The 21,399-nt window shown below is 33.5% G+C and overlaps 1 protein-coding gene and 1 long non-coding RNA gene across 2 annotated transcripts; both read right to left on the bottom strand.

Moving 5' to 3' along the window:
- Positions 1-124: 124 nt before the first annotated feature.
- Positions 125-2,382, bottom strand: LOC111502122 (uncharacterized). Its single transcript, XR_012468425.1, has 2 exons — positions 1,527-2,382; positions 125-1,463 (listed from the first exon to the last, which is right to left on the bottom strand). It is a non-coding gene; the product is annotated as an uncharacterized lncRNA (long non-coding RNA).
- Positions 2,383-7,516: 5,134 nt separating this feature from the next.
- Tango11 (Transport and Golgi organization 11) lies at positions 7,517-20,845 on the bottom strand. The gene is made up of 2 exons (XM_023171010.2): positions 20,566-20,845; positions 7,517-8,028 (listed from the first exon to the last, which is right to left on the bottom strand). Exons 1-2 carry the CDS (start codon positions 20,774-20,776, stop codon positions 7,601-7,603), a joined length of 639 nt encoding a protein of 212 aa, XP_023026778.2. The 5' UTR covers positions 20,777-20,845; the 3' UTR covers positions 7,517-7,600.
- Between the last annotated feature and the right edge of the window lie 554 nt (positions 20,846-21,399).

Here is a 21,399-nt window from a genome sequence, read left to right as displayed (position 1 = left end):
TTTGCAGAAACTATCGATAAATCAGCACCTGAAGGAAACTTTTCATCTTGTTTGTAAATGGCCAAAATATTTCCATTACTTGAAGAATCTCACTACAGAGGGTTTGTTGAAAAAAAAATACAGATTTGGAACTCGATATTTATTTTGAAATCTTCAATAATTTGCATACTTACATTATTTAATATGAAACATGAAAAGTAATAAATTAACAAACTGAACAGGTAACATGAATTTATATGATCCCATTTCTCAACAGACGACATCATATACCTTTTGAATGTCAATAGACAGAACTAAGTTACTGGTCCTTTAATGGTACATTTCCTGTACTTTTTGAACTTTCAGCTTGGTTACAATCAAGCTGGATTATACACCACTGTTTATTGTAACGTACTTGGTAGAAATTAGGAATTTGGAATGCCAGTTCCAGTGTGTCTACAATTTGGTCAAAGTAACCTCCTCTAGCCAAGAGATCAAGACGGAAGAATCTTCTATCACTGTTAGATTTACCTACTTGAAACTGGGAAACATACCGTCTGACACAATTTTCTGAAGAGTCCCTCCTGGCTTGGTTTCTCATAATAATACTGTATCTATAATCGGATGCTTCACGGTACCTAGCGCAGAGCTCCAAAAACACTGTGAGATAGTTTCCTCCTACGTCCGCAACACCATCTGGATAAACTATCATCCTCAAACATAACCCATTGGAACAGAATAAGTTAGAATAAACAGGATCTCCTTTTTGTCGCAATTGAGAAAGGGGATGCATACCATAGGTATGAGAATCACCCTAATATGAAGGTTTTACAGAAAGGGAGTTTGCTGGTTCTGGTACGGGAATCCTAGTTGATACCGTTTTTTTGAGTTCTGATATCATGATCTCTAGTTCAGTACTTTTAGAGATCAGTCTAGATTCAGCAGAATTTTTCATCACATTGTTAATGTACTCAATTTGAACCGTTTCCTCTGCAAGGAAATCAGTTACATCCCTTAGCTTTTCAAGTGAAGCTACTTCATCTTCTAAATGTTTCAGTTTGCTCTCATACAGTTTCTTCAATGGTCTGATTGTGTGACCCGAGTGGGTGCCATTCCACAAAACACATCGATAACAAACTCCTCCTATACAAGTAACACAGTAAATTGACATGTCTTCTGAATGAGTTGAACAAACTTCTGGTCGAAATTCTTCCAGATATTTAATCATATCGTCAGCCCACAGACAATCTACAAGTTGTGGGATGTTGAGTTGAGTGTTACATTGGGGACAACGACTTCCTTTGGTGAGGATCCAGCTCTTGATGCACGAGCAACAAAAAAGCTGAGAGCAATGTGGGCATATGTTTGTTTCATATACCTTATTTTTGCAGATGAAACATTGCAAAAATTCAATTACATTTTTGATGATGTCCTGTTGTGAGCTAGATGACATTTCTGATGAATCTGATTTTGGGACTGAATACCTAAAATATATAGAATTATTTTACTGGTTCCTATGAAATATACTTCAATTTCTTGTCTTTTACCTGCTGAGCACCATTTTATTAATAGTTAAATATCCAGTTTTGGAAAATGTTTCTCAATTCTCTAAATTAGACAGTTATTGAAAATGCTTGAAAACTCTTTTGTTTGACGACAGTTATCTTTTCATATCCGAGAATATTTCCTGCAGGCTCACAACCTTACTTCAAGGAATTAATTGGCTAGGACATGATACAATTTGCACAATACAAAAGAATAATATTATACCACATAATATTCTCAGACAAAAATAAAACAGATAGTTTTCTTTAGGATGATAATTCGGGCGCGCGAGTTCCATATTCAAATTTTTTGACATGAGAGATGCGAGCAGTGTTGCCAACTGAATGAACTATAAAGTCGTACATATGAACCAAAATTCAGCTACACTTGTATATCTGACGCAATCAGTTCGCGCATGCGTTCTATTCCAAATTAAATACCACAGAGTTTGTAGTTTGTGTACCGTTCAGATACCACAAAACTGAACTGTCACTAATGTCAGGAATCAGGATCATGCTGATTTATAGCAGTTAATTTTTGAAAGCTGTCGTCTCTACCAAATATTTCTTAGCTTGAAATAATGAAGAAAAGAGAATTGAAACTTTCTATGTTTTTTACCACTTTTATTTGTAACCAACGTAACAGCAGTTTCGCCCTATAAGGACATTTTCAAACTTATACATTGAACAGTTATACATTGAATCAGACATCCAATGTTGAGAAAAAGTTTGTTTTCGAGACTTTTTGTATTTTTTGAACATGTCCCGTTCCCGTAGCGGTAGTTCTTTCGCTCGAGCTACAATCAGATGGACTGTCTTCATTTTCCACTGTAATTTGTTCCATATAATTTAAAATACTCGAGACTTTCAGTTTCAAGATATTGGAGGTTTATGATATGAATGAAAATATCAAAAAATATTCTTCCTCTCTTTCATCACGTAATAGCCTCAGCTACGTATTGACTGTGGATTCAATTATTTAAGTGTCAGCTGTCAGCTTCGAATGCTGTCCACTACCTTTTCTTCCATATTTTTTCAATGTTGATTATTTGTAGAAAATTCCGCGACGTTATATTCAAATCCGCTACGCCGCTACCGCTACGGTAGCGGAATTCCGCTTTGGTTGGCAACTCTGGATGTGAGCCAAATAAACAATTATACTGTTGTTTCAGCACGGAATAATAATTCTGTGGTTTCAGTGGTGAGTTCGGAAATTCATATCATGACGTTATAAGGCAACTTGAGTCAGTAAGATTTTAGCAATAATAAGTGCGTTTTGTTGGCAGTAATCTTATTTCGGTCTGAATCAAAAATTGCACTCCTGTTGATGACTCCGTTCATATGGATGTTCCCCTGTTCACAATGTTCGGTAACCAGGTGTGGCCCGTCTTTACACTGACAACAGCCAGAACACGTGTCCGCAGTTTGCGGTGGTTTTTCATAGCTGTTCGAATCCTGATCTGGGACATTATTATATTTTGGCCAAAGAATAAAGGTTGGCTATAGAACTTTCTAACAAAACTGACTGTTTCGTTCGTGTTCAATGATGTTTTAATCCACAGTAAGATGCCTAGTAAGAACGTAAATACCGTTAATAACACTATTCATGTTACTGTACATTGTTGTGCAATCTACAAAGTAATAATATAAATTAAGAGGTAGATAAAAACTTCGTTATGATAATAATAAGAATATGGAGGTAAGTTTATCTATTAACTTGGTTAACTGTTATAGCAACTTTGAATATTCAATTAGATTTTTCATTTACTAAAAAAATTTCGGGTATCTTGGTTTGAATTTAGGGGGTTTTAAAATAGGATTAGGGGAAAAGATATTGAGCAGTTGGCATCTTTGCTCACAACGACCCATCTGACAAGGTGGGTCATAGTGGACGTTGAGAATATTTCGGCGCAATTTCACTAGTTCGGACTTCCATTGTCTATTATATAAAATGATTTGAAATCCCTGAAACAAGTAAAAAAGAATAATTAAAAAGAGAATAGTTGAAAATAACAATTATATTAAGCAACAATAAACCTGAAATGAAATGATAGTGAAATAACCTACAAGTAAAAATATAATAATTGAATAAATAAAAATTAAAGGAATGCAAAAAGAAAATAATAAAAAATAAAAAAATAAAAAAGTGTAGAGATTCCAAGTCACGTTAGTTCACGACGTTTCGATTGTTGGTATCTACAATCGTCTTCTGGTGATGACTGGACTGATTCCTCCGAGAGATGACTATTTTATAGGTCGTTGAAATTTTTTCACTTCCTCTACTTTCCATTTTCCGCTTCACTGATTCCGTGAGAGATGACCGATTTGGCGGGAGTTGGTCATTTTTCGTTTGATGATGGGTTTCCATATGTTTCGTATATCTACGCTGGCCTGGCTGAATACGTTGTTGGACAACATGTATGCGGCTTCCTTAAATTTTCTCCTGAACCAATGTTCCTCTCTGTGCAAGATCTCAGCTTGGGACCACTCGATGTTGTGTTGATGGGTCCAAACATGGTCTGCTATTCCTGATTTGCTGGTTTCTCCTCGCTGTGTGTGCTTCTTGTGCTCGGCAATGCGAACATTCAATGGCCTCTTAGTTTCACCAATATAGGATTTTCCGCACTCACAGGGTATCCGGTAAATGCAATTCTTGGAATCGCAGTCCGCGTTTGGGGGCCTGGTTTTCGTGAGGCTGCTACGGATAGTAACAGATCCGGTAACACTATCCGTAGCAGCCTCACGAGAACCAGGCCCCCAAACGCGGACTGCGATTCCAAGAATTGCATTTACCGGATACCCTGTGAGTGCGGAAAATCCTATATTGGTGAAACTAAGAGGCCATTGAATGTTCGCATTGCCGAGCACAAGAAGCACACACAGCGAGGAGAAACCAGCAAATCAGGAATAGCAGACCATGTTTGGACCCATCAACACAACATCGAGTGGTCCCAAGCTGAGATCTTGCACAGAGAGGAACATTGGTTCAGGAGAAAATTTAAGGAAGCCGCATACATGTTGTCCAACAACGTATTCAGCCAGGTCAGCGTAGATATACGAAACATATGGAAACCCATCATCAAACGAAAAATGACCAACTCCCGCCAAATCGGTCATCTCTCACGGAATCAGTGAAGCGGAAAATGGAAAGTAGAGGAAGTGAAAAAATTTCAACGACCTATAAAATAGTCATCTCTCGGAGGAATCAGTCCAGTCATCACCAGAAGACGATTGTAGATACCAACAATCGAAACGTCGTGAACTAACGTGACTTGGAATCTCTACACTTTTTTATTTTTTTATTTTTTATTATTTTCTTTTTGCATTCCTTTAATTTTCATTTATTCAATTATTATATTTTTACTTGTAGGTTATTTCACTATCATTTCATTTCAGGTTTATTGTTGCTTAATATAATTGTTATTTTCAACTATTCTCTTTTTAATTATTCTTTTTTACTTGTTTCAGGGATTTCAAATCATATTATATAATAGACAATGGAAGTCCGAACTAGTGAAATTCATCACGAAACATTGTCAATCACCTTCAAACAAATTTCGGCGCAATTTTTAAAATAGGACATTCGAAGCCTAAAGATGGTGACAAGAAAAATCACCTTATTTGATTCAGAAAGAGGAGTTCTAGTGGAAGCTATTGTTTCAAAAGCAGATGCTGTTCGTGCGGAAACAGGTGTGCAATTAGACATAACATTTTCAAAATCTACAATGTAATATATGAAAGAAATCATGTCCCTAAAATGCTTATCACATTTAATAATATATTGTACAAGTGAGAAAAACGACATATTTCCCACGAGCGCAAATCAAGCGAGTGAGAAATATGTCATTTTCTCACGCATTGTACACTGTACTTTTTCTACGATTGCGTTGTTTTCAAGTATTGAACATTAAAATACATATATAATAATACTTGTATGTCATTAACTCATTTTTATATTTTATTTAAAGTAGTAATTAACAGTAATTCCTGGTAGGTCGTTTTGCTTCAACATGTTTTCGGTAATTGAAGTATTAGCTGATGGGGAAACGTACTGAGCTTCCACAGCCTTGTTGTGTTCAGGTTCTAATGGCGCTAGAGGCTGAATGGATTCTACTATAGTTTTTGAAATATTCATTTTGTTAGCTATGGAGGTGTTGATGTAAGATTCAGCAACATTGCTGGATTTCCAACCCCATGGCGTTTTAAAGTTAAAAGATCTGCCCCTGCATTAACTAAAATAGTTGCAGATGACCTTCGGAAATAAAGGCCAGAATATAATTCAGGGTTCGGTCATTGCAAAAATTTCGCTATTTCTTTCGCCATGGTGCCAAATTTATTTATCCCCACAGGCTGTTTCGTACATTTGCTATTTTTGTAATTTAAAAAAAAAGGTGTTTCATTTGTGCATGGTCAAAGCTTCACATATTTTTTTATAAATTTGGTAGAATTCTCCTGTGACTGTGAAATTTCTAGGAACCTTGGTTTTAGTATCGGGTAATTTTATTAAAAGGGTCAAACCATGTCATCAGTTTTCGAAGTTCATCACAACGACATGCCCCTGTAAGGCCAATAGCTAAAGCAGCCTGAAATCAAAATCAAGCATTCATTTTTCGATAACAATTTAAAAATTTTCAATTCATATCTTCATCAGCAAATACTTTTTATCAGGTGTATCTTTTAAACATTGTTTTTGACTGTTCTGGAGCATATTTTTCACATATGCGTTTTAAAAATGCCCGTAGTTCTACGTACTTTGATATATCAACACAGTTTTTAAAAATTTAGGTACTCCTCAGCATCAAGTACAAAGAAGTAACTTTCAGACACAAACTGAAAGAAAGTCCTCCATAAACAGCTACTTTCATATAAACATTGAATTACACCAAAGAAAAAACATTTTTGAAACAAATACTTCTATATGAACACTGAATTATACGGAAGATACTTTTCTATACTCAGTTTGTATTTCAAACATTCGTTGTGGAATAAAATCAGATATCATTCACAGGGGTTCTACTTTAAATGAATGGCAACAAATTGCACTTACATGGAACACTGTCATCCTCACTGGTATACATTGATGTTTCGCCGAAAGACACTTGCCCCAAGGCTCTTCAGTGCCAAATTGGATAACATTATAGAAAATACAAACAATTCATTCATGAATTACGATTTTTCAATGTCACGGAATAAGCTTGATCTGCTTATGTCATCGATGACATCGTAATGACATTCATTCACCTATTTGATTTAATCCCAGCCAAGAGGAATCTTATTTGAATTGAAGGGGTTATATTTTTAGGAGTGAATAATTTTTGGGAAAGAAAGTTTTTGGCTTTCTACTACTCCATTTTGATACAAAAAAAGATGAGGGAACCTTCCAAAGAAAGGAAGGAAGTAATCAATTTGAAAATAAGTAACTCCTTCATACATGTGTAGATCATGCAAAGAAGTAACTTTCAGACACAAACTGAAAGAAAGTCCTTCTGAAACAACTACTTTCATATAAACATTGAATTACGCCTAAGAAAAAAAATAGAGTTACTTATAGAGATATAGAGTTACTTATTTTCAAATTGATTACTTCCGTCCTTTCTTTGAAAGATTCCCTCTTCTTTTTTTGTATCAAGATGGAGTAGTAGAAAGCCAAAAACTTTCTTTCCCAAAAAATATTCAGCTTTGTTTTTCTCTCCATCAATAAATGTTTTGAGGTTGCTCTTTCACTTAACGTATTTTACGAATAAACAAAAGTAAGCCTTCTCATTTGTTATGCATGCGTAAGTTGAAGTTTGAAAAAAAATCACTTGGGCGCCTTTGGTTCTTTCCTTTTCAATTTTTTACTTTATGAATTTTCAGTTCTTTCAATTTTCAAGGTTTTCAATAAGAATTATTCTGCAGACAAAAGGAAATTGAACTGTGAAGTCAAAAAGAAGCTGTCAAGTTGAAGAACTAATACCTAGATCACTGTGAATTTTCAATAAAAAAACCTGAAGCGTGATAAAAAGTAGACGGTTTTGTTTTGGTTTTATATTTTTTTTTACAATCAACTGAAATATAACTGCCTATAAGAAATTTTCTCATTCTTTGTTCATCCATATAATCAATTTGAACAGAAAGTAAGCAATACCAAATCCAACAACAATTTTTTCTTTTTGAAGCCTGTTGATATTCTCTAATTCTAAAGTCATAACCCGTCTATTTAATTTTGCCATTTGTCTTCGTAAGTGTAACAATTCTTCGGCAGACGACAATGTTCCCTCTCCACTCACCAGAACAGGCTGGGATGATTCTTTAAATGAGTTAGGATTTGGATTGTCAAAGTGAACTTTCGAACTTGGTTCGAATTCATTATCTGATTCCTCCGTATCTTCTATACCTGGAAAAGAGTATTTATCCAGCGTTAATACTCTTGGTGGCGTGGCAACTCTAGGAAGATCACGAGGGTATGGCTCAGAAGCGAGAAGACAATTGTCAAAAACTATCTCCGGTGGCGGTGCTTTAGTCCCTGCAAATTGAGAGGGATAATTAGACTTCGATATTTGTTTTGGGGTATTTTCATTATAAAATGTACAATTAACTTCCTGAAATATTTTTTTTTTCGGGAGTACAATGTCAAGACTTGTGAAATACCTATGAAGTTGTTAAAAATAAATAAAATTGAGGGCGAGTGAAAAATAATTATATATAATTCGAATTGACTGCCGTGTTGGTCGGTGGTTCAAGCCTTAGTCTGAACAATCGATTTTCACTTGCTATCGTCCAACCCGTGTTAGGAATCACACGTTAAAAGGTAAGTCCTCGTTAATCCTTAGCTCGCACAAGCTTCTGAGGGTTGTCGTTCGTAGAGGTGTGATAGCTGGTTAACGAAAAAACAGATTTTAAACAGAACAAATACAGTAGAATCTCCCTAATTTCATTTCATTTCATTTTTATTTGTCTCAAGAAAATTTTACATTTTATAGACACGTCCAAACCTTAACCCAAATAACTAAAGATAGATAGAATAATTTGTAGTCCTGGGAATATAATCGAGGTTGACAATGATTGTGATATGGGATATTGAAGAATAAAAAAACATATATGATCTACATACAAGATAAAATACATTTCAAGAGATTACTAAATATGAATATACAGTGTCACCGATAAAGTCCGCATCAAATGGGAAACTTTTTTATTTATTGTTTTATGTGAAATTTGATTTTGGCAGTAGATTTTGCTTAAGAAATGATGTCAAATGGCGTCTACAAAATAGGTCACGTGATTTCCTTAACCTGTCAAAATTGACATTTAAAAAAAGAAACATCGAAAAATGACATTATTCTTCAAAATATCCAAAAATATCAAAGGCTAAAAACATTTTCTTTTGTAATTTTATACCCACACACCAAGTTTCAAACCCATAATGAGTATTTTATAAGTTCACTATTTTTCCGCATTCCTGCTTTTTCTACTTATCAAAATTTAACCACACCTGTACTAAATCATTTATTTTAACTAAACTCGTCACCGAATTTCTTTTTTTGTAATATAATAATATTTTAAGAGCCTCTTTGATGTTAAAAACAAATTTTGAAAAATAAAAGTTGTCAAACTTGATGCAAAGTTCATCTAGTTTCAACGGGGCTTTCCAAACTATACAGTACTTGAGTTTTTTAATGAGCAAATGGCCTCACAATATGAATTAGAACAAAACGGAACATTAGGAAACAATATCTTAGAGTGTTTATTGTTTTTTTAACAAAAAATACAGTGGAATTTAATCTTAATTAAAAGGAACTGAAAATAAACATGTACCTATACCTAATAGCAAAAAAACACGAAAAAAAGACTCACGACATTAAATACACTACATCTTTTATTGAGTTGCTGATACTCACAGGGTTTATGTTTAAAATAGAGTTTCTAATAACAGTTTCTAGGTGATTCACGTCACGAAAAGGTCTTTGTTTATAAACGATTTGTTTTAAGTAACCCCACAAGAAAAAAATCTAGTGGGGTTAAATCTGGCGACCTAGGCGGCCATATTTGCTCCATATTTCGCCCAATAACTTTGCCCCTAAACATTTCTAATAGTTTCTCTTTGACTTGTCTTGAACTATGAATAGGAGCCCCGTCACATTGATACCACAGACTGTGTCTTATTTCAACCGGCATATTGTCCACTATATCACTGATCTCAGTATTTAGAAATTGCAAATAATCCTGAGAAGTTAAATTGTGTCTTAAAAAGAATGGTCCCATTACCTGATTATTTAAAACACCGCACCACACATTTGTTTTAAATGAATATTGGTCCCGACATTCTATCACAAAATGAGGATTTTCCTGAGCCCACCACCTACAATTCTGGGAACTGACTATGCCGTTCGATGTGAAGGTAGCTTCGTCGGTCCATAGGATTTTGTAAGGAAATTTTCTGTTTAATTCTACTTCTCCTTGGTACCAGAAAGAGAAATCTAGTCGAACATCGAAATCTCTTTCCTTTAAGGTATTTATAAATTTGGGTTTGTAGGGTTTGAATTTATTTTTATGTAAAATTGCTCTTACGCTTTCTCTTTTAACGCCAGTTCTATCAACAATATTGGTAATACTTGATTTTCCCTGTTCGATAACATCCGGGCAGACAGCCAACTGAACCTCATCATTATTGCGTGATGGGTTATGACGTTTTTTAAAAGTATTTTCAACTGAACCAGTCAGTTTAATTTTTTTTAAAATCCTACTTACAGTGGATTGCTGTACATGTCTACCAGGATGTCTTGCATTAAAAATATCAGCCACTTGTCGATGCAATGTGTTTTCACCACAAATTAGCACAATTTCAATTTTTTCTTGTAAAGATAACATATTATTTTAATTTTCATACATTACATTGAACTAACGGGCATTAATTTATTCAGTGACAGTGACGTTTTCTAAAACACATTATGTAGTTTCATATTTTTTCACAGCCTACCCAGTTTTTTTAAATTAGTGTTGTTAGCGGAGTAGGTAAATGTAAATACTATGAGTTTTTTTTCTTTTATTGAATGGGCTTCAAGAATCACGAAATGATGTTTCCTAATGTTCCGTTTTGTTCTAATTCATATTGTGAGGCCATTTGCTCATTAAAAAACTCAAGTACTGTATAGTTTTGAAAGCCCCGTTGAAACTAGATGAACTTTGCATCAAGTTTGACAACTTTTATTTTTCAAAATTTGTTTTTAACATCAAAGAGGCTCTTAAAATATTATTATATTACAAAAAAAGAAATTCGGTGACGAGTTTAGTTAAAATAAATGATTTTAGTACAGGTGTGCTTAAATTTTGATAAGTAGAAAAAGCAGGAGTGCGGAAAAATAGTGAAAATATAAAATACTTATTATGGGTTTGAAACTTGGTGTGTGGGTATAAAATTACAAAAGAAAATGTTTTTATCCTTTGATGTTTTTGGATATTTTGAAGAATAATGTCATTTTTCGATGTTTCTTTTTTTAAATGTCAATTTTGACAGGTTAAGGAAATCACGTGACCTATTTTGTAGACGCCATTTGACATCATTTCTTAAGCAAAATCTACTGCCAAAATCAAATTTCACATAAAACGATAAATAAAAAAGTTTCCCATTTGATGCGGACTTTATCGGTGACACTGTATAAAATGTAAAATGTATGAATTATATATAAAATGTAAACGCATAAAATAAATGAAGTATGATGTATAAAATGTTAAAAAAATATACAATGTGAAATGTTGTATCAAATGAATGAAATATAAATGTATGAATATTTACCTTAACAATAAAATGGGAAATTATATGGGGCAAAATATGGGGAAAAGATAACTTCTAATGGACTGGATTATATAGTTACCAACATAGTGTACGTCTCCTCTAAGGTCTATGATATGGGGGTATAAGATCGCTTTGCCCAAAGACTGACATGTAATATAATGAATGAAATCAAAAATATAAAATAGATTGTCACTCGGAAAATTAATGACGTTTCAATATCAGAATTTAAATCACTATTAATCGCGGACAACTTCTCATATGAACAAAATGAGAGTGTTGATGTCATGTTCAATAACTTCTTTTCACATTTCCAATGGTGCTTCGATGTTGCAATACCCAAGCAAAAAATGAAACCATCAAAAAAATCGAGTTGAGGAAAAATTTCATTTTCAAATGAACTCTATGCAAAGCTGGATGATCTAAAACAAATGAATTGGTTGCGGAAAAATACCAATGATCCTGTAATACATGAATACTATAAAAAGATCAAAAAGGAAATTGATAGAGAGATCTCCATTGCAAAAAAGGATTATCATACAAATATTATTCAAAATTCCAACAATAAAGTGAAAAAACTATGGGACTTGGTGAACAACAAAACCAACCGCGTAAAACAAAAACAGAAAATCACCTTAAATTACAATCACAAAATCGTAATTGAAAATAAAGAAATAGCAAATGTATTTGGAGTTCACTTTGCTAACTCTGTCAAAGAGGAAATAGATTCCCTTGATCTCCATTGCGATATGTGTACCAAAGTTGAAGCGATGAGTCCAAACTCCATGTTTTTCGCTCCCGTTACTGAACATGACATCAAGCATATAATTCTTAACTTGAAGGAAAAAATTTCTGCTGGCATTGATGAAATTCCTGCCACAATTCTAAAAGAATCAGTTGATATTATATCTAGCACTTTAACGTTAATAGTAAACAACTCTGTAATGAGTGGAACATTCCCAAATGCACTAAAAATCACAAAGTCGATTCCTATATTCAAAAAAGGGGATACACAGTGTGTTGAAAATTATAGGATGATTTGCCTCCTCAGCTGTTTTTCCAAAATAATGGAAACAGCAGTGTACAACCAAATAATCAACTATTTAAACAAATATAATATTATTACTCCATCTCAGCATGGATTTCGACCTAACCCCTCAGTGGAGACAGCATCTGTTGATTTGACACAATATATATGATAATATTAACAAAAACAAAGTTGTATGAGGACTTTTCTTTGATCTGTCGCGTGCATTCGACACCATAAAGCACGAGTATTTACCAACCAAATTAGAGGCAATAGGTATACGAGGCCCAGTTCAGCGGTGGATCCTATCATATATATCTGGGAGGACGCTTAAGGTGCAGATTGAGGACGAGTTCTCTGATAACTTTTACATTACAATTGGCACTCCCCAAGGTGGTGTCTTAGGCCCCTTGCTATTTTTGCTTTATGTGAATGATTTACCCATTCACATTAAGCATGGACAAACCTTTATTTATGCGGATGATACCACAGTTATTGTTGTGGCTGACACCGCTGCTGAATTCCAAAAAAAAAATTAAATTGGTTACAGAGGAATTTGCGCATTGGTGTGAGGTGAATCATCTAATTAATAATACAGACAAAATGGTGTTCATAGAGTTTACAAGTCCCCTCAGGCGAACACACAATCTTACAATAAATATTGATGATATTGAAATAAACACATCAGAGTCAGCACGATACTTAGGTATGGAACTAGACTACAAGTTCTCATTTAACAACCAAATAGATTCTATTTGCAAAAAACTAAATAAACTATATTATGCGCTCTATACACTCAAATCAGAGGGGTGCCTCAGGGTTCCATACTGGGCCCACTATTGTTCCTTATATATATTAACGATTTACCACATACCATGGGCCAAGTAAATATTAAAACAATAATGTATGCAGATGATGCAACGCTGAGTAAAACAGTTGATGAATTAAATTGCACGCAACAAAGCCTGAATATAATCTTAGATAAAGCAAAATCTTGGTTTATACCAAACGAGTTAATATTGAACGAACAAAAAACAGAATATTTAACTTTTGAAATCAATAAATCGAATATAAACGAACAATCGGTGGTCAAGTTCTTGGGGGTAAATATAGATTCAAATTTAAGATGGTCAGAACATATAAATAATATGTGCAATAGACTAAGTAAGACAATTTATGCAATAAGAGTGATAAAAAAAGTTATAAACCAAAATGCAGCACTAATAACATATCATTCCCTTTTCCATTCAATTCTGAAATACGGGATTCTAAGTTGGAGTTCAGCATCTAAAATTCATCTAGACAAAGTATTTATTATTCAAAAAGCAGCCGTGAGAGCCATGACCTCGAGTAAACCCAGTGAAACCTGTCGACCGTTATTTAAAGCTATGAAAATTATGACTCTATATTCAGTTATTGTATTTGAAAATCTGCTAAACATTAAGGAAAACTTAAATAAACATACCATGCACACAGACATACATCATTACAATACAAAATACAAGACATAAAACAGATCTTGTACAGGAATTAAATAGATTGAAGAGAACTGATAATGTCGGTATCAGGCTATACAATTTACTACCACCTCAGTTTCGTCAATTACCAAGCAAAACATTCAAAAGTTAAAAAATATTTTGAGTACAAACCCTATTTATAACATTGATGAATTTTCTGATGTAATTGGGAGGTTAGAGACTTGTTCGAACTGACTGCTTAAAGTAGAAAGCTATATATAGCATGTGATAGTTACTAGATTATTAAGTTGAAAATTAAACTGATGTGATATCTTTCAATTATGATTCAATTATGTTATCCTGTATTGACTATGTTTCCTAAAGACTAAATGAATATTGTTACAAGTCTATAAAGTCGATATTTTTAACTTGCGTGTTAATGTTAATGTTGTTTAATTACTCAATTTTGAGCTAATAACCTGTAATGTTTTTAATTTTAGACTATTTCAGATATACTTTGTTGGCGTATCGATAAACTGTATGTGTTTCTAAAGATTAAATAAAATTTATTATTATTATTATAAGTCAAATTTTCATAGACCTTACTTGATTAATTTATATTATGCACTGGTATATAGCACCATCGGCTGCAACATCAAAGTATGGGGAAGCTCCACAGAAACATCCAGAGTCTTTGGAATACAAAAAAAGTTTATCAGAATGATATATGATTTAGACTACAGAGAATCGTGTAGGAACACCTTCACAAATAACAATATTTTAACATTCACATCTATTTATTTTTATAAATTACTGACGTACACCCTTTTAAATAAAGGAAAACTAAACAAAAACAGTGAGTACCACAGATACGATACGAGAAAGAAAAATGACTTTCACTTACATCCCATACTCAGATCACATCACAAAAAATCACCTCTGTATGCAGGTGTATATTTATTCAACTTATTGCCTGAAACCATAAAATCGGAAACAAAAATAAAAACTTTTAAACATACACTGAAAAAGTTCTCAATCCAAGGAGCATTTTATACTTTAGACGATTTTATTCAAAAGTGTGGCTGATTCATTTTCATCTATTTAGTATGCATTATACAGGCTGATTCACGGTGGATGGCACATTAGACGTTTCTGGTGAACCAGACAACGGATCACTTTGAAAATTTAATGGAGGGCATATTCGGACATTCTCTAGCCAACTAAAAATGCCGATATCTTTTAGTTAAGAAGTACTATGATATCGAAATTTGGTTTGGAGTTAGGTGATACTTGGACACTTCCCACACGTCAGCCTAATCTCCGTTACTTCAATACAGGGTGGTAAAAAAATACAGTTTTTTCGTTTGCTTGAAAAAGTTGCTGAAATTTGATTATTTTAAATGGAACACCCTGTATATTATTGAAAATTTGGAAAGCTGCTGAAATTTGCTTTCTTTCTATGTATATCATACCTATACCTAACTAGTCAAGTTTCGGACTTATGAACATTTATTTGTGAAAATGTCCCTTCAGAATGGTATTTCCATTCGGTATTTGGTAAGCAGGCCATGATTACTATTTGACAGTAGCGTTGTGACATTCTCCTAATGATATCGACATTTTCGTCACTTCAGAAGTTGCAAATACCTTCAAAACGATGGAACAAAACTATTCAAACGAAGTTCTTATGAATTTGTTTATAATTTTTGGACAGTGTGACAAAATTATCAGCAGAACATGTAGAAAGTTCAATGAAATGTATCCGAATCTACCGCCAATGAACCTCAAGAAATTTAAAAGCACCAAGACATTTGCCTCGACCCGTAACTTTCGAAGATAACCAGATTAATGTCTTAGCATATTTTCACGCATTTCCCGAGTCATCGATAAGAAGTGCTGAAGAAGATTTGGGTATAAAATATTCATCGGTTCAAAGAATCTTGCGAAGACATAAAATGCATGATTATAAATTCACCAAAATTCAAGCAATGAAGCCTCAAGATCCTCAACAGAGAATAGAATTTTGTGAAATGTTGTTGACACGCATTCAAGAAGATCCACTTTTTTTAAATAAAATTATTTGGACTGATGAATCGAAATTTTCGAGAGAAGGGATTTTCAATAGAAAAAAATCGTCATTATTGGTCCAGTGAAAATCCTCACGTCACAAAAGAAGCCGGATTTCAAGAAAAATTTAGTTTTAATGTCTTCTGCATGTTGATGAACAACAAATTGAGGTACGTGATATACGAGGAGTCATTAACATCCAGAAGCTACCTGAATATTTTGGAGAATACTGTAGACAGTTTCGTGGATAATTTGCCACTCGAAGATTATCGAAACTGTTGGTACCAACTAGACGGAGCTCCTGCACATTGCACAAGAGAAGTGAGCGCAGAACTGGATAGACTATTTGACGATCGTTGGATGAGGCGCTTGGGACCATGGAATTGGCCAGCGAGATCACCCGATCTTAATCCATTAGATTTTTATTTGTGGGGAATGTTTAAAGAAAAAGTTTACAAAATACCCGTGCGTTCGAGAGATGAATTGTTAGAAAGGATTGCCCAAACATTTGAAGATTTGGATCCCAATGAAATCAGATCTGCCACCACGAAAGCAGTCAACACCCGCATTTTAAAGTGCTTGGAAGTGAACGGCCAGCGATTCGAACATATTTTGAAATATTTCACATGATTGTTTTACTTTTTTATAATTATTCATATCAATATTTCCAATTTCAAGTTTCTTGGTGCTTTTTTAAAGTTTATCCAAACATATTGAAATTGTTCTGAATTCGTATAAATTTCTTGAGGTTCATTGGCGGTAGATTCGGATACGTTTCATTGAACTTTCTACATGTTCTGCTGATAATTTTGTCACTGTCCAAAAATAATAAACAAATTCATAAGAACTTCGTTTGAATAGTTTTGTTCCATCGTTTTGAAGGTATTTGCAACTTCTGAAGTGACGAAAATGTCGATATTATTAGGAGAATGTCACAACGCTACTGTCAAATAGTAATCATGGCCTGCTTACCAAATACCGAATGGAAATACCATTCTGAAGGGACATTTTCACAAATAAATGTTCATAAGTCCGAAACTTGACTAGTTAGGTATAGGTATGATATACATAGAAAGAAAGCAAATTTCAGCAGTTTTCCGAATTTTCAATAATATACAGGGTGTTCCATTTAAAATAATCAAATTTCAGCAACTTTTTCAAGCAAACGAAAAAACTGTATTTTTTTACCACCCTGTATTGAAGTAACGGAGATTAGGCTGACGTGTGGGAAGTGTCCAAGTATCACCTAACTCCAAACCAAATTTCGATATCATAGTACTTCTTAACTAAAAGATATCGGCATTTTTAGAAGTCATGATTTTCGAAGAAAAAAATTGAAATTAATTTTTATTTCGAAAACGGTAACAGATAGGTATAGGGAAGTATCAAGAAAAGTTGACGGGCAATTGTTGGAGATTCCAAAAATAATATTATATACAGAGTGTTTCATTTGAAAAATCAAAGTTGCTACTGCTTTCTAATAGAAGCGGCAACACCGCATTGTCGAAAATATTTTAGTTGGCTAGAGAATGTCCGAATATGCCCTCCATTGAATTTTCAAAGTGATCCGTTGTCTGGTTCACCAGAAACGTCTAATGTGCCATCCACCGTGAATCAGCCTGTATGCACTGTTTTTAATATGTATCCATCCAATATATTTCAACTTTTGTGTGAAATTGACTATTGTTAATATGTTTGTACTTGTTGATTGTTTTTCATTTTTTTTTGACATATCTCATGTTGTAAGAACAACCTAAAGAGACACATATATTATCTATCTATCTATCTATTCAATCACTGTGATTATCCATGAACAAATGTTGATTTTCAATGATCAACTGAGTAAATTCTTGAGGAAGTTGTGAATACAGTTACTAGATAAGATACATTTCAATTTGGATTTGAATTTTTTTGGAGGTTAATCTCGAAATTGAGAGGGTAAGTTGTCATAGAGTCCCATATCAATTCTGGTGGTTTTTTGAAGCCTTGTTTTTGGTTCAACTATTCTGGTTTTGAACCTTATACCATATTCATGTATCTCTTCATGAGTTTCATAGCATTCAATATTTTTTTAATATATATTAGTTTATGGTATATAATTAAGGCATAAACAGTCATTATTCCTAGAGCCGAAAATAAAGGCCTACAACTAGCCTCCCAATTTGACTTTGTAATACATTTTATGGCAGACTTTTGTAACCACTATTAAAAACCAGAAGGTGCCAGATTATTGGAATGTTCGAATTACTGGATTATAGAATAAAATATTTTATTGGTGTTAAAATAAAAATGGTAATTGCTCTTGCTTATAAACCAACTTGTTCTGAGAGATTTTTAAGTTATTTTTCGAAACATAATTTTCAGAGTAAAATCAACATTATAAAGAATTTGAAAACAAGAGCAATCGCCATTTCCAATTCTGAATTCCATAACAAAAATCCCCAATTAATTGAGAATTACCTAGTAAAAAATAAGTTTCCTAGAGCCCTCAGAAAAATAATTAAAGAAAGAAGTTTCTCCTCCCAAAATACAGGGGTAAAACCCAAATATCACAAAATTCCATTTGTAGAAAATGTATCTAATGAACTTGGAATGCTACTCAGTATCGAACAAATTAAAGTGACCTTTTCAAATGAAAATACAGTTGGAAAACATTTTTTCTCGAAACGAAAAACAAGAAATACAATCCAATATAGTGTACAAATTGAACGGTGGAAGCTGTCACAAATGCTATGTTGGTCAAACCGGACAGAATGTTAAAACACGAGTTTCAGAACACATGAGACTCTTAGAAACTTAATATAAAAAATCCCACAGCTCTCGTGGAACATGAAAAAGAATATGGACACATTTTTTATTGTGATCATCCAACTATTGTAGATGTTCAACCATATTTATCCAAAATTCTTTTGAGAGAAATCATACATATCCTCAAATGTGATAGTGTTAACACTAGAAGAGATTTCGATGGCCTTAATACTGCATATTTCAATTTGATAAGTAAAATGCCTGTTTCATTATTTTTCTCTCCACCATAGATAAAAAAAACAGACACCTCCCTATCAGGAGCTCAGATAAAGTCATTCGTTTGTTTCATGTCGTTTTGGTGCTGGCGTTGTCTCGGAAACTTGGTTGTTGCAATGTTTTTAATTTTTTTTAAATATGTATCTAATATGTCTGGTGGTTTTTAAAATAGTATATTATCAACACGAAAAAACTACTTTTCGGTAAGTAATTTAATTAAGAACTCATTATTTCTTGTGAAATTGAAACCATAATAATCGTATAATTTTGTGGAAGGTATATTAATGAAAATTCATTGTTACAGAGCCCTGAAGAAGAATTTCTTGTAACCATCTACCATAATTTGCAGAATTTGTTTCTGAATAAAAACCCCCCTGATGTTGTGCCTGATTTAAATATAAGCCGACAATTAGGTATGAAACCCGGGTCACCTGCTGCATGGACGATATTTAGTCTTGGCCCCTTCCAAATATGTTTAAATAAGCCTTTGGTTCATTTGTCCAGATGTATTTCCACTATGAAAGTATGTTTCATCAAGAAACACAATTGATTGTTGTTGTAAATACTTCCCGATTTGCTCAAAAGGGTCATAATATGACTATGGAAAAGTCATTGCCAACATTTGATATCTAAACTTAATTCCCTGAAGTTTTTTTTTATGAATTTGATATCGGTATTGACTAGAGCTCAGTTATTTAGTATCTACTATGCTTATATAGACTCTAGAATTAGGTACAATGTTTGTTTCTGGGGAGGGTCATCTTCAGCACAAAATGTATTCTTTGCACGAAAGCGCATTGTATGATGCTTGGAAAATATTTCGCAATGGGATTCTAGTAGACACTATTTTAAAAAATATAATATTTTAACTCTTGCATCAATCTATACATTTGAAATATGTGTATACGTGTTTGAAAATGAGTCACGATACGAGAATCAAAAACCAGTTCCATGTGCTAAAGGCAAAATTAAAAGTGACTTATACTGGGCCAAAAATTCAAAATAATCTTCCTGAAAGCTTAAAAGCAAATATATAATATAAAAAAACCACTAAAAGCATATCTGTTAGAAAATTGTTATGCACTAGCAGAATTTTTAACAATTCTTAGAACTGTACTTATTTTACTCTCGCCTCATTTGATTTTTATAATAACCTCCCGGTATCTTTATTTCATTGTGTTAGCAGTTTCCTATACAACTTAATATTGTCTTTATGAAGATAAAGTATCTTTATTATGTCAAATGGGCATAAAAAATTCTACATGTTCGATTGGATGTTGATCGAATGCATATTTCGAAGCAAATTATGGATAAAGCAAAAGATGGTAAAATGAAATGTGAATGAACTTGGTTATTAGTAGCAGAGCATGGTATTGGTGTGAATGTTGCTCAAACCCCTTATAGATCTTCTGACAACCCAGAGAATGTGACTACATTTACCTCCGCAGCTTTGATGCTCTTCAAAAGAGGATTGAAAATGTGTACCTCTTCTTTGGATGTCTTAGTTAAGGTGACGAATAATTTCAATCTACTCTTCAAAGTGATTCAAACTGTGAACATAAAGTCAATGATGTGTTTACATGCTTCAAGCGCAAAGTAATATCATTCTGGGACGAAATTAGGACATACATACGGCACCTAAATTGACAATATTAGTTCATTTTCTCAACATAGGTATATCAATTTGCAACATACCTACATGTTGATGATGTCCTGCCACTAAAATTCTATCAGGGACATTCATATTTAGATTTTCTTTTCTCCATAATAAATGGTCGTTATTTTCGTCAGGTCCAAATCTTATTTTATCGGGAACATTCATTTTCTGGTTCATTTCCATCTTAAATGCAGGATCACTGACAAAATCATCTTCTGTATACCGTAAAAAATTATCATTTGAAGACATTTTTGTTTCAATTTTATTATACCAACACCAACAGTGTTTTCACTAATGTCACTACAAGTTCTCCACCAATCCAAATGCTTAAAATAATGACAGCAAATAACCTCTGTTCTCTTCTTCTTCTTTTTGATTCAATTGCCTCAGCAACTAAGGCTATCCGGCCAGTTGGTAACAAACGTTGTTGTTAAAGGCAAATGAGGCCACACTTAAGTAACTTGGCCGTTAAGTGAAGTTTATTTGGCGAAAAATATGTGTTCTTTGTTATCCATTTTGAATGATTGCGAAGCGTATAACACTGGAGCAGAAAACTTGAGCGAATACATTTTAGTAAATTTTCCGTGATTACATGCTGATAAATTTATTACAAGTTATTCTCATCGTCGTGCAAAAGGTTTTTGGAGTGAACTAATAAAGAAAAAAGGGACTGAACACTATTATTCATGAATCTCATAAAGATTAGCCGGTTCCACCAAAAATCATTTATGAGTATCAGTGAGACAAGAATACACAGAAACCCTGATGTTTTTACCGATCAGCTTTTGTTTTGTCAAAAATACATACTGATAGATAGGGCAAGAATCGAAATCTGTCACACGTATTTTATTGAGATCCCTAATTCATGGACC

This window comes from Leptinotarsa decemlineata, unplaced genomic scaffold (assembly GCF_025532065.1).
Source record: "Leptinotarsa decemlineata unplaced genomic scaffold, Ldec_3_MD MMD2_P_RNA_scaffold_4, whole genome shotgun sequence".
Lineage (NCBI taxonomy): Eukaryota > Metazoa > Arthropoda > Insecta > Coleoptera > Chrysomelidae > Leptinotarsa > Leptinotarsa decemlineata.
This window is presented reverse-complemented; position numbering and strand designations above follow the sequence as displayed.